This window comes from Cladosporium halotolerans (assembly GCF_011745625.1).
Source record: "Cladosporium halotolerans strain TM138-S3 chromosome Unknown Sca13, whole genome shotgun sequence".
Classification (NCBI taxonomy): Eukaryota; Fungi; Ascomycota; class Dothideomycetes; order Cladosporiales; family Cladosporiaceae; genus Cladosporium; species Cladosporium halotolerans.
Window position 1 is genome coordinate 517,582 of NW_027191464.1, and position 12,973 is coordinate 530,554.

Below are 12,973 nucleotides of genomic sequence, written 5' to 3' on the forward strand. Positions count from 1 at the left end.
GTACCCTTCAATGGATAATTCTGTCCACTGTCAAGCAAGATGGCATAAGCTTAGATTTTCTAAATACCTTTCGCTGGCTCTCAATGATGAGAAGGCTATGTTCGGGGGACATCCGCCTGAAGCTCCGCCGGTTTTTCGCTATTTCCAAGCTCTGTGCCCATCCTACTCGCCACGTCTGGCAACTCCGGGCTGTACACATTACTAGAATCAAGCTCGTTCACTACGCCTCCGTAACGAGGATCTGGTGCCGGGTTCTCGTGTGCTCTAGGCGCCACTGCCGCCTCGTGACTTGTTTTCACCTTCCTTTTTCTCCACCACCATGCTACAAGCGCTAAGCAAATGATACTGACACCGGCTAGAACGCCAACCACAATACCAGCGATTGCTTTGCCACTTAGCCCGCCTTCCTCTCCCACAGGTGTCGGTGCAGGTAATGGCGGAGGCACGCGACTTCCCGGGCTATACTCATTGGTCCTCAGGCAAGACACCGTCGTATGAGCGCTTATGATCGTGATGGTTCGCCTTGCGTTCGCCACGGGCATGAACACTGTGAGTATAGGAAGGACGGTGTATGTAAGGTAGTCGTATACTGTCGCATTGCCGTACGCTGCGCCTATCAGATTCCACGTCTCGTTCGCGGAGGGACCGGTCGCCGTGCAAGGTCCACGGGGGTTGCCAAAGAACAGGCCCAGAGGTAGCGGCTGGCGCGAGGCATGGGTGCCGGAGCTTTCGTAGTTCATCGTCAAGGCATAGCCAGTAGCTGTGTACCAGCTCTCGTTCATGTACGGCTTGCATTTGTCGGGTAGGCGAGCTTCCATTGACTGGCCGATGCTATCGCAGACAGCTGGAAGCGAGTCTGCGGTTAGGTTGCTGTCCGGTAGTGGTTTTGGGTTCCCTACCAAATACAACGCGAGATCCTGGGACTGTTGCTCCAGGGCTTGGACGCATGCTTCGTCGAACAGCGCAACACAATCACCGTTGTCGAATTGACCGCGGCGAAGGGTGTTCTCCGTATACCCTGTGAGCGCGACACTACACACGTCATAGCCCAGCGTAAGACTGTCGGAGTAATTCAGACCGTTGGTGTTGTACCACCCTGCCAGCTGGACATTGCCGTTGGCGAAGTCTTCAGTGACCGTTACTGCCCAGGATGCGTTGACAGGTTGGATTGAAGTGCCAGGTGCAACGTCGGGATTGAACGGGTATATCCCGGTCTGTCTGATCGTTAGTAGGTCAAGGTCTATGCAGGCGTCGTACAAACCGCATTTGCATCATTCAAAGTCCCGTTACAAAGTAGGATGTCGTCCTTGGCGCCGCTGGCTTCGTCGATCGACTGCGACGCCACTTTGGAGGTCAATGCCACGACACAAGCTGCGCACAGAGCTCTCATGTCGGAGAAAACGAGCTAACTAAAGCAAGCAACGTCGACTCGAAAAGACCGTGAGAGCTGGGAGCTTAGGGTCATCCTGAATTTCTGATGTTGAGCGAGTACGAAGGACTCGGACCTTGGCAATCATGCCACGCAGATGATGGTCACGCATAAGTGGAACGAGCTCGCGTATGCATGCGATTGATCATCCTTCTTTGATAGTTGCCTTGCGGTAAGTATTGCGAAGAGCTCACGCACCCGTCATCCTCTACAGGGAACGAATTCATCAACGAACAACCTATTTTGAGTACATAGATGGGCAGTAGCGAGAAGCGCCACTTCACATCACCTGCATATCGCCGCGTGCCATTAAGCGGGTGAACGAAACCGGTGATTGGGCCAGGGAACAGAGCCGCTAGCGGGTGGCCGCATGTTGGAGAAACTCGAGTCCTTTTGATTCTGGTATTTGATCTATGTCTCGACGCGCCCGAAGGCGCGAGCGCAGAGTCGCGAAAACCGCCGCTTCACATTATCCGCGCCCGCGAGCAAGTGAACAAAAGATCTGATTGGGACGGGAGCAAAGACACTAGCGGGTGGCCGCATATTGGAGAAACTCGAGTCCATTCTATGAATTGATTGATTTTTCGACTCCGCATGGGCGCGCGCGCGCGCAGTCGCGATGACCTTCACTTCACTTCACCTGCGCAATCAAGGGCGCGCTCAGTAGCTGATTGGTCACGGGAGAAAGGGCGCTAGCGGGTGGCCACATACTGGACAAACTCGAGTCCAATTTAGTTGATTATTCATTATTTTCGACGCCCATCGCGCGCGCCCGCGCGCGCAGTAACGAAACCCGCCTCTTCACTTCACCTACGCGGTGGAGGGCGCGCTCAGTGACTGATTTGTCCGTAGATAGCGGGCGCTAGCGGCTGTCTGCATATCGCAAAATCTCGAGTCCTTTTTCTCTGTTATTTAATTTTCGAGGCCGCGAGCGCGCGCGCGCAGTCGGGGAAACCGCCACTTCACTTCAGCTTCGCGACGAAAGGCAGTCAGAGCAGCTGATTGGCTGGCGAACAGCGGGCGCTAGCGTGTGTCCGCATATGGCAAGATCTCGAGTCAACACCCAATGATTTTGTTTTATTTGTTGTTTTTGGAGAGGATTGGGATATCGCTTCGCTTCTGAGAGCCGTAGATGGAGGGAATACATCGGCGAAACTTCCTACCCGCCCTGATTCATTCTCGCCGTTGTGTCACTCCAACAGATCCTTGGGTCGTAGCACGGAGGGCCTTGCAATCCCTCGGCAGTCGTGCATGTACGACGGGCTCCTCGGCGCCTATCTGTCTCCGAATGTGTACGCACATCATGATGTCGCACAATCCCCTAACCAACATCTCACAGTGTCACACATCATCACACAAGATTCAAGACAGGAGGCAGGTCCCATCCTTCAATGAGAAGCAGGTAGGCAAGATTGGTAGGTAGGTAGTTTGATTTCCGAGTAGGCTCATTTGCGTATAGTACATCATTATCATCGTCGTATTCTTCTCACCCTTCCCTTCCCGTATCTTGACCCGGCTTGTAGCTCGTCGATCGATCGTTCCGACAGAAGAATAGAAGCCCCTCCGCGCAAAAGACAAGAAATGCCCAACGCGGCAAACCAGGGTATATATGTGTGTGCGTGTTCCCTCCCGCGTGCGTGCGCTCGAACGCGTGCCTCCAGCAGCAAAGAACAGGTTGAAAAAAAAAATGGAAGCGTCCAGACAGCCGTGTCCTGGTCCCTCAAGTACCGTTCCACTCCCCAAGTGATCCTTCCAAGGGAACGCGCTGGTCCTGTAGTAACCCAATCCCCATCACCCATGCCCCGTCCTCGACATATTCCCACTGCCGCCAGACCCCGATCCCCACCTCACCGCGACACCAGGCCTCACCCTCCCCAGACTCTCCTAGTAGCCCGGTTTGGGCGGGATGAATTTCGCGCGCGTCACGGCCATGAGCTCCTCGACGAAGGTGTCTTCCTGCTTCGCCGTGCCGACGGCCGTTTGAAGTCCCAGCCCTCCGGCCGAGACGCCGAACTCCCGATTCTGTTCGCTCGTCGTGCTGTAGGAGGAGTCATTTCGCGCGTCGGATTGCACTGTCATCTCGCTGTCGACCATAATGCCGCCCCAGAAGTTGTCGCGCCGGGCGCCTGAAGGGTCGTGGTCCGGTTCGACGCCTTCGGCGTCGCCCTCAGGAACCGGCGTGGCGTGCACGGCGATGGGCTCGACTTTGTCGACGAGACCATTCTCCGACGACGCGTCGGTGTCCGTGTAGCTGGACTTGCGTTCCTTGTACATCGGCGGGTCGGTCTGCGCGGAGTCGAGACGCTTCAGCTTGCCACTGACGCCCGAGGCACGCAGCTTCGAGCTCGTCTGGGCTTTGACGATCTTACGGCCGAGCAGCGGGCCGAACTCTGAGTGGATGTCGCGCGCGAGGTTGGCGTGGTCGGGTGAGCCGGCGTAGCAGCGCTGGCGGGCGCTGAAGAAGGAGAGCGGCACGCGCGTGAAGGAGTCGAAGGCGTCGATGGCGACGTGCATGTCGGCCATGAGGCAAAAGGCGTAGATGACTGACGGCATTGCTTGGCCGCCGGTGACGGTGGAGTAGTGGGCGTTGTAGGGTCGGGCAAGGAAGTGGGATTGACTGAACCACTCTGGGGGAAGAGTGCGGTCGAGAGTCTGGACGGCGGAGATGATGGCCGCGGCGAATGTTCTCTCTCGCATCGCTGTTGGTGTTGGGTCTTCGCGCATTGCGAGACGTCGTTCCATTTGTCGTATACATGCGTGCGGCCTGAGACCATCGAGAGTCGTCAAGACATCATGCTGCCATGGTTGAGGTGGGCCCTTCAGTAGCTGGACATCCGGCAGCTGGTTCTGTGCGCGCTTGTTGACGACGATGTCAAATCCGCCGTGCGCTTTGGCGATGGGCGCGAATAGACTGAACCACGTTCCAGACTTGTCAAGCGTCTCCAAGTTATGGATGTAGCGTTGAAGCTCGTCGCAGTGAGACTCCAGAACAGCCACAGGCACTTGCAGAGACTCCGCAATGGTACGAGCTACATTTGGCACAGCTGCAAATCGGAACCCGGCGTTGAGCAATTTGTCGGCCTCTTCGGTGTCCACCTGTCGAACAACGAACAAGATCTGACCCTTGCCAAAGACCAGCTTGCGCACGTTTGCGCCCATCTCAATGTCCTCTTGCTTGTTGCTAGTTCGCGTCCCACGTAGGATCGGATGCGTGTCCGGTAGGGTTGCGGTTTCGATGATACGGTCGTAAAGCACGCCAAGCTTCTCAAGGGGGATGTGCAAGCTGGACGCCAGGTTTGCTGCTGCCACGCAAAAGCGTTCGCGGAAGATGACAGAGTAATCGTTGTAGGTGGAAGGATGATAGATGGTGCTTGACGCCGGGCTGTCGGGACGGGAGTCGAGGTCGTGTTGTTCTCTCTGAGCGATAAGATGGCTCTTCATCTTGGGGACCAAATCGCTGACGCCAGCCCAGTTGTAGGTCACACGGAAGATCCAGTGGAGCACCGAGTGGGCGGTGTTGAACTCGTCTGTGAAACCGTAGGAGTTGTATCTGTCGGTGATTTCGCGTGCTGGTAGGGTACCATCCGTGTTGACGAGGATTCGGCCCTCAAGATCGAAAACAGCGCACGTGAGCACGACTTTTGAGGCTCGCTTTCTGTTGCTGCGCGCTTTGTGGCGTGTGAAGAACAGGTAGGTGAGGAATGTGAGTGCTGCGGCACCGCACAGGACGCCAGCGATCAGGACCTGGACATCTCGTTGTCGTCCGGCGGCAGCGTAGTGTTGGAACACGTATTGACACCCAACAGAGGCTGTGAAGTGCATCGCTGACACTCCGCCAGCCAAGAAAGAGGCACAGAACAGTCTCTTCCACCAGGAGTTGATCCATGCCTCTCGCCAGGTGTAAAACAAGACCAGCACAAGCAGGCAGTCGCCCTCGGCGATGATGAAAGCTGCGGCCAGGTATCTAGGGTTGTACTTTAGGGTGTAGTTAGATGTACCAAGGTTGCCAATGTAATGCATGCCAACGATTGATAGACCAGCAATGATTCCGGTGACGGTCAAGGCAAGCCAGTGATGTAAAGGTGTTGCAGTGCGGTACTCTGCTGCCGCAAACGCTGCCGTGAGTCCTATTACCGGCAGAAAAACGGACAGCGTCGTGAACCCAGGGGCGTAGGCAAGCTGTAATGAATCTCGCCCATCACCAAGTGTGATCGCACGATTACTGCGAACTGTCAGTAACGACAATGCCACCGTGACAGCCATCCAACATACCCTATGAAATGCATACACCAAATCCCAACAACCCCCATCGCTGCCGCGCATGCTATGGTCTCGAGCCTGGACATCGTCAGCGCTTGCGCGTCAAGGATCCAGATACGCAACTCACCAACTCCGCAAGCTGCCAAGCGCTGTTCCACGACGGTGAAGCAGCTCGATTGTTAGTAAACATCCACTGAAACTAGCAAAGTATGATCCAACAACGATGGCAGGATTGAAGAAGCTCGAGACGATGTCGCCCGGCTGAAGGTTTTCGTAGGACATCTTTGTGAGGGCCGAAATGGTTCCAAGGGCCCGGATGGTAGGGCGAGTCCAAAGAGCGAATGGCACGTCCGGCGGGCGTCAATGGACAAGTCCAACCGTACCCGCAAGCCCCAGAGATGCGCCAATAAGTCAAAAGGAGGAAGAACGTTAGGACGCCCTGGTGGATCGCATCCAGGGACGATGGTGACGCTTTCAATAAAGAGGCCGGCGCAGCAAAGGAGTGAGATTCCTCTATTGAAACGAGCGAGCCACCTATGCGCTGCGCATTGGGGCGGTCTGCCAGAGGATGTGAGGAGATAAGCGCGGATCCGGGTTCGAGCTGAGGAGCGTGTCCGTGTCCGAGTCGCTGGCAGAGGCGATTACGGTACCTGGGCGGCGCTGCTCAGCAGGTGATTGTCGCACTGCAGGGCCCGCGTCCAAGCTTGCTTCCTGTTGAGGGTGGTTGATCAGTCCGAAGGTGGCAGGCGGCGGATTATTGCATGCTCGTTCTCGCGCTGGACGATGCAAGGAATGGCTGCAAGACGAGGCGAAGAGCCGCAGTCACGTACGACGCTGGGTGCCGGAGGTCGACGGTGACTTTTCACTCGCGGCGCAGGGAGCAGTGGGTTCGGCGGCGGAGGGGGTATATGAGCAGGGATGCGCTATGCGCACCATCTCTCAGGCTTGCTCCGACGGATGGGGCGCTGCGAGGCGGCGGTGGCCATCTCTGAGAGGCGAAACGCACTGGCGGCGCAGACGGGCGGACTGGATGCAGGTGTGCAACTACCGGCGGGCTGGAATGCGTGGCGTCGGTTGGTGAGGCGTGCCTCCCGCCCTTGGCCGCTCTTGCATGCGGCCGCGGTGGGTGATGCAGCGATGCTAGTGTTGCGAGGGAAGGGAACTAAGGTAGGGCCTGCGAGTCGCGACGCAAGGGCGTTCCCTGCGCGCGAGCAGTCGTGCCTGGGGCCATCCGAGGCAGGCGGGCGGATGCCGTGCCGGGCTGTTGTCCGTCTGTCGTCCATCTGCTGGCGTCTGCCGGCCGGTGGTCAGGCACTCGCGGCACCCTGAGGCACAGGCGCACTGGCATATCTGGCGGTATACAATGGCGCGCGCGCCCCTCGCACACGCCGCAGGCTCCCAGCCCAGACGCAAGGGAGCACCAACGAAGTCGTCGCCAGCTCCACGGGGTGCGTCTCTGGTGCGCTGGACCCCGCTGATCGCTTACAGCTGTGTGACGCTCGCCTAGCGCCAGCGAGCCTGCGCTCATCCTCCGCCGCGCCCTCACCACACGGACCGGCCTGGCGACTCGCCGTGGTGTCTGATCGCTGTGGGGGGCCGTTTCTTCGAGTGCGCGTGCGAGATCCTTGATCCCCCTCCGCGCCCGCTGGGCCACTTCTGTGTCTGGCATGGCCTTCCCCGCCGCGGCCCAGCATCGCGCAGATGAGCCGTGTCTGCAATACTCGCAACCCGGTAGCAATATCGAGAGTCGAGCGACGGAGACACGGCGGCGTGCAGGCCGCAGCCGTGTGTGGCCAGATGCGCTCATCGCGCCCAGCGGCATTAGCGGCTGGCGCGACTGTGGATGACGGCTACGTGCATCCGCGCCGGGGTGTCTGGCGGGCACTACAGACAGATCGCAATCATCCTGGTCAGCAATCCTCGTCCGCATACATACAGTACACAAGGGGTGCTCGCAGGCCCTGCCGAATGCCGTCTTCCGTTGTCTCAGCTGTGGGAGCAAGACCCGCGACCGACTCAGCGTTTGTCCGTCCGCTCCACGTCCGCGACGTCTGACGAGCAACGGCGGCCTTGGGCAACGAGGCCAAGATCCGGTGCATCATTTCCGGCGCCGTGGTTTGCCAATCCAGCGGGGCGCCAGCCTCCACGAATCCTCGGACGGCGCTCTCCGATCGACCCGAAGGATAGACTTCGCTGGGATGGCAAAGTCAATTGAGCATGGATGTAAGGTATGGCACCTCGCCTCACGGCAGCGACCGCCAGACAACGCGAACACTGCCCTCGAGTCAAGCCGTCAACTTCAAACACTCAACCGACCAAGTCTTCAAGGCACCAGCCGTCTTGGATCCTGTCTTCCTTGTTCAAGCTAGCGCTGCCAACCCGTCCGTCCCTGGCCCTAATCTGCTCCGCAGGTCCGGGGTCCGCGGCAAGGCACGGGCAAGGCTCGATCTACCGCCCACCCGCCGCGTTGAGCGCACACGCTCCTTTCGCCAGGAGCAATATTCGTCTTGGGTGTAGCGCGAACGAGCGCGCTCGTGCCTAGATCTACCAGCCGTGCGCTCGCTCCACCGCACCGACCTTTTGCGCAATACTGTTCTTTAGTCGCGATGCGATTTCCGGTTTGCCGGTTCGCGTGCCCGTCCGAGTTTCAGGGGAGTCTATTCTACAACGGCCCGGTGTGAAGACTGCTTAGAGCTAGTCGCGGACCATTGTTTGCGTCCGCGTCGGTCTGGCAATCGGCCAGGCGTCCACGGCACGGCTCATCCACGTTTCGTTCACGTGGCGATTGACTTCTAAGTTCTTCTACCGTTGAAGATATCTGAGATGCTCCACAGGCGAAGTGGGTCGCTGTGTGCAAGCGAGCTGCCACAACCTATCGAAGAATGGGGGGGAAAATAGTTCGCCGGACACTGATGTTGGTATAGATGGATGGTGCATGTGTGTGTGTTCTTCGGTTCCGACACTGTGCGTGTATAGTATCAAGCAGCTCATTACATGGCAAGTGCCCGTCGAGGTTGTCGGCCTTACTAAGATGCCGGCCTAACGAGATGCCTTTTAACCGTGCAGTCTTTATCCGCTCGGGCGCGCCGTCGCCTCCATCAATTCTTTAGATGAACCCCCAAAGTCTGGTTGCGAACGGAGTCTACCGAGATGCGGCGATGGATTCCAGACTTCACAAATAGCCTCCTACCAAGCGGCCCGCCCTTCGCTGTAATACGAGTCATTGGCAATGGCATTGGCATCCTCCGCACCAAGTCTACCAGGCTCGCTTAGAGCGCGGTGACATTCTGATGCCGCATCCCGCGTACACGATGGCCAGCTTAATAAGATGAGTCAAAAAGAGATGCGCCTGGGAGGTCGTCCTGGAGTTCTGCAGCCGCATGTGGCGTGTCCTCGCAAATTAGACAAGCGTCTGAATCCCACAGGTCTGCAAACTCAAATCCATCCTGTTGGTCCCAAACAGGCAATTGCAGAGCTTCGCGAGAGCGGTCGCAAAAGTCAATCGCATTTGGCTCGGTTTCAGCCTGCTCTCTTGCGTCGCTGACTTTGCTGGTCGTGCCCAAGAGGTCTTCGAAGTCGCTGCCGTCGCTGTTTTGACACAAGTCTTGTTCGGACTCGGCATCGTCGAGCAATTCATCGATCACTTCGCTCGGCGTTAGGGTGCCACCGATCTCCGCGTGCACAGAGAATGGTCGCAGCTGCTTCGCTGAACGCTTTTGGGAGTTTGATGCAACCAAATGCCAGAGTCCAACGGACAGGGCTGCCTGACTGTTGGTATGATCAAATTCATTGGACTGCAGCGCAGAGTTGCCATGCTGTCTTCGACGGACCAGCTCTTGCACCTTACTATGCAGCCCAGCGCTTGTGGAACAGTGGCGCGCAACATTACTGATGGCGTGACTAAGCGTAGGCAAGAAAACCGCACGATTTGACACTGATCGATGATATTCCGGCATCCAGAGAGCGGGCGCGAGGGCTGACAGGCATTTGAAATCTTCGTTGCTGACCACACGCATTGAGCTGGATTTTCTGGCAGGCGTCCCGCGCACAGCGTGTCGCAAGCCGGTTTCAAGAATTGTCATCAGCCCCTTTACGATCAGCTTGCTGCAGTGTCCCTTCTGGGAGCCAGTGGACATGCTGCTCTGACTGCGCTCACATTTCTTTTGAGATGACGGCGGGGTCATGTACGCAGAGCTGTGCAACGTCGTGCACGTCGGCCTATCTGGCTGGCTGTTGAGATCTATAATGGCAGCTTCATCATCAAGTGAAAGCGCACAGTCAGTTTGCACATCGAGCATGTCGGAATCGGCACAATCCTCGGACCAGAAAGCTGATTCGTCGATTGCAGCAGTAGTGTTGCTGAGCAGTATACTCGATTCGATAGGCACATTGTCCGTCTCCATGTCAAGAGTTGACAGAGCATCAAAATTTCGTCCCTGAGGGGGTGTAGCAAGCTGTTGCACCACCATCATCTTCAGACGTATGCTTTTCAGAGTCACAACTTGCACACCAGCTGGAGGCTTCGTGTCATAATACGGGACGTCTGATGCAATCTTGTGCAGACTTTTTCGAATCGAACGTTCTCTCTGCCGGCAATAATCCAAGCGAAAGGTCCATGATATTACATTGTCCTCCGACGGATGGATTGCGACCGAAGTCGCTTCAAGTCCCAGACTGCTCCAAATCTAATGGGGGATTAGCATGTCCAGGCAGACTCTCACTTCATCTACTCATGCCTCTGATTGCTTCATTTTCACCGCGAATACCTGCGCAAATTCTTGATCTTCAGGCTCCAGATCGGCCGCCAATTCGAGATCAATGGTCACTTTGTAGTCATGACCTTTCACAACCCACGGTCTACGAGCTTCATCTTGATCGAGTAACCTGTCTCTCAGATGAGCGACACCAGCACCTTCGTCTCCGTTGTTCTCGAAGCCAGCAAATTTCGCCTCGCCGGACAGGTGAAGGAACAAGCCGTCATCTGCTAGGTGGAGTTCTAGCCTTCCGAGATCGAGGCTACCAGAGTCGCTCATGTTGAATGTTCGGGCAGCATCGGTATTATTCAAGACTCACAGTCCGCGAAGAGGATACGGGTTTGTGGTTGTTCCAATGAGAAAGGAAGAACGAGGTCGCACGAGGTGAAACCGGAGGGCATTTGGCCCGTGCGCGAGCCGCGGCCGCGACTTCCCCGTGGAGTTTCGCAGCAGCTCCGGCATGATGCATTTATTGATCATTCGAAACAATCCAGATAGTTGATTACCTGCATTGCTGTGACTGAAGTAACAAGACTTCACTCGACATTTTAGTCTTTGGGCAGCCACAATGGCGACTCGATCACCACAGCTTCGCCTTTTCGCGCGTTCCAGCACGAGTAGAGCAGTCTCCAGCTCTCTTCATTTGCGCCGTCCGTTCTCAGCGTCTGCGACGCGTAACACAGATGGTGTGTTTCGTGCTCTGACGGAGAACAGAGTGCAAACGCCATGGGTTGAGGCTCTGAGACAGCAGAGAGAGGAGGGTATAGATCCCACCAAAGCGAGTGGAACACCAAAAACGCCCAAAGACCGAGATCTATCGCCTCGGACGATGTCCGATAGCTACCACAGTGTCGTATGTGCTGCTACACTCTGAAAGATTAGTCTGTTGTATTTGTCTGACCCTCTTCTAGATCCTCCCTCTCGCACAAGACCCATGGCTACTCGACACATATCTCAACTCCTCTGGCCACATCCGCTTCGGCACACTGCTAATGGATCTTGATGCCTTGTCTGGAGTCGTGGCCTACAAGCATACTGGCGATGGCGTTACCACAGTCACAGCAGCTTGCGATCGTATCACAATTCAGCATCCCTTGACCGAGATCTGCGATCTTGAGCTCAGTGGAAAGGTCACGTACGCTACAGGACGCAGTAGTATGGAGATCACCCTTCAAGTCGCCAAAGCTCCCAAGGAAGGTCAAAAGCCGGAACCGGAAGATGTCATGATGACATGTCAGTTCACCATGGTCTCGCTGGATCCCGGAACCAAGAAGCCGGTCAATCTCCCGCCCATTCGACCGGAGAACGAGGAGGAAAAGCGCGTGTTTGCCCAAGGTGAAGAAAACAGCAAGCACAGGAAGGATCTCTCGAAGCGATCGCTGCTGAAGCAAACACCTAACGATGAGGAGAGCGACTTGATCCATGCCATGTGGCAACGACAGCTGCAATTCCACGACCCCAACGATCCTCTCCGTAAGCCTGACAATGTCCAATTCATGGACAAGACTCAGCTGAGCACTGCGAGTATCATGCAGCCTCAGTACCGCAACAGGTATGGGAACACCTGCTTCCGCCGAACATATCAATGACCTTCTGACACCTCAACAGACACCACTTCATGATCTTCGGCGGTTTCCTGCTAAAGCAAACCTTCGAGCTCGCCTTCTGCGCCGCGGCATCTTTCGCTCACAGCCGGCCCACATTCGTTTCTCTCGATCCTTCGACTTTCCAAAACCCTGTACCTGTCGGCAGCGTCCTGTACCTGACCGCAACGGTAGTTTACACCGACCCGCCTCTCGTATCGGGTCAGTCGGACACCGATCTCAGCTCTGCGCAGTCTGGCAAAACACGCGTGCAGGTACGTGTCGACAGTAAGGTCCGAGACGTCGAGCACGGCGAGACCAAGCCTACTGGCCAGTTCAATTATACCTTTACTGTGGACAAGGATGTGAAGGTCATGCCGAGGAGCTATACGGAGTTCATGATGTATACGGATGCTCGCCGGAGAGCGAGGAGAGTCCTGGAAACTGTGAAGGAGGGCCATGCTGATGGTGGCGGAAAGGAGCGGGTAACTGAGTAGATGTCTCTGGGCAGATGCCTGAGTTACATGATCTAATATCGGAGCATTTGCGTTTGGAGTTTGGCAGTCGGGTGCTTCGGCGCCAGTTCATTGGCAAATGCTAGTAATAGAATGTAAGATACATCTAGATAAGGTATTCGCCTTCAACCCATTATGCAAAAATAGGTGGCATCGTACTTCCGCGGCTCTCTCTGGCCGGAATCGATGAACATAAGCTGTGGGAGATAGCAGCACCTCAACTACCGCAGAAAGGCTTCCAAAACGCCTATACTAGGATTCCCAGATTCTGTAAGAAAAACACGCTACTACCATCACCTCTAAATCATCTGGGATAAGTTTGACTCGGAGAGCCCAGTAGACGGCGCACCACATTTGTCGGATGGGTTGTGGTTCTTGCCCTGCAAACCGGACAATTTCGTCCGATCTCTCAACGCTCGATGGTTCGTCCAA

General features: G+C 56.2%; 3 protein-coding genes across 3 annotated transcripts; 1 reads left to right on the forward strand and 2 right to left on the reverse strand.

Annotated features, from left to right (window-relative positions):
- Positions 1–95: 95 nt before the first annotated feature.
- On the reverse strand, positions 96–1,390 carry WHR41_04662 (uncharacterized protein; the record flags this gene model as incomplete). The annotated part of the gene is made up of 2 exons (XM_069373268.1): positions 96–1,214; positions 1,262–1,390. The coding sequence occupies 2 exons, from the start codon at positions 1,388–1,390 to the stop codon at positions 96–98; spliced, it is 1,248 nt and encodes a 415-aa protein (XP_069229893.1).
- A 1,712-nt stretch (positions 1,391–3,102) lies between these two features.
- On the reverse strand, positions 3,103–6,931 carry WHR41_04663 (uncharacterized protein). Its single transcript, XM_069373269.1, has 3 exons — positions 5,817–6,931; positions 5,702–5,767; positions 3,103–5,651 (listed from the first exon to the last, which is right to left on the reverse strand). Exons 1-3 carry the CDS (start codon positions 5,969–5,971, stop codon positions 3,314–3,316), a joined length of 2,559 nt encoding a protein of 852 aa, XP_069229894.1. The 5' UTR covers positions 5,972–6,931; the 3' UTR covers positions 3,103–3,313.
- A 4,004-nt stretch (positions 6,932–10,935) lies between these two features.
- On the forward strand, positions 10,936–12,687 carry WHR41_04664 (uncharacterized protein). The gene is made up of 3 exons (XM_069373270.1): positions 10,936–11,296; positions 11,355–11,995; positions 12,052–12,687. Exons 1-3 carry the CDS (start codon positions 11,012–11,014, stop codon positions 12,521–12,523), a joined length of 1,398 nt encoding a protein of 465 aa, XP_069229899.1. The 5' UTR covers positions 10,936–11,011; the 3' UTR covers positions 12,524–12,687.
- Positions 12,688–12,973: the final 286 nt, after the last annotated feature.

Coding starts and splice junctions, on each gene's coding strand:
- WHR41_04663 (XM_069373269.1), bottom strand. CDS start 5,971: ATGTCCTACGAAAACCTTCAGCCGGGCGACATCGTCTCGAGCTTCTTC. Junction 5,768..5,816: donor CTTGGCAGCTTGCGGAGTTG/GTGAGTTGCGTA, acceptor GACGATGTCCAG/GCTCGAGACCATAGCATGCG. Junction 5,652..5,701: donor TGGTGTATGCATTTCATAGG/GTATGTTGGATG, acceptor GACAGTTCGCAG/TAATCGTGCGATCACACTTG.
- WHR41_04664 (XM_069373270.1), top strand. CDS start 11,012: ATGGCGACTCGATCACCACAGCTTCGCCTTTTCGCGCGTTCCAGCACG. Junction 11,297..11,354: donor CCGATAGCTACCACAGTGTC/GTATGTGCTGCT, acceptor ACCCTCTTCTAG/ATCCTCCCTCTCGCACAAGA. Junction 11,996..12,051: donor CAGCCTCAGTACCGCAACAG/GTATGGGAACAC, acceptor ACACCTCAACAG/ACACCACTTCATGATCTTCG.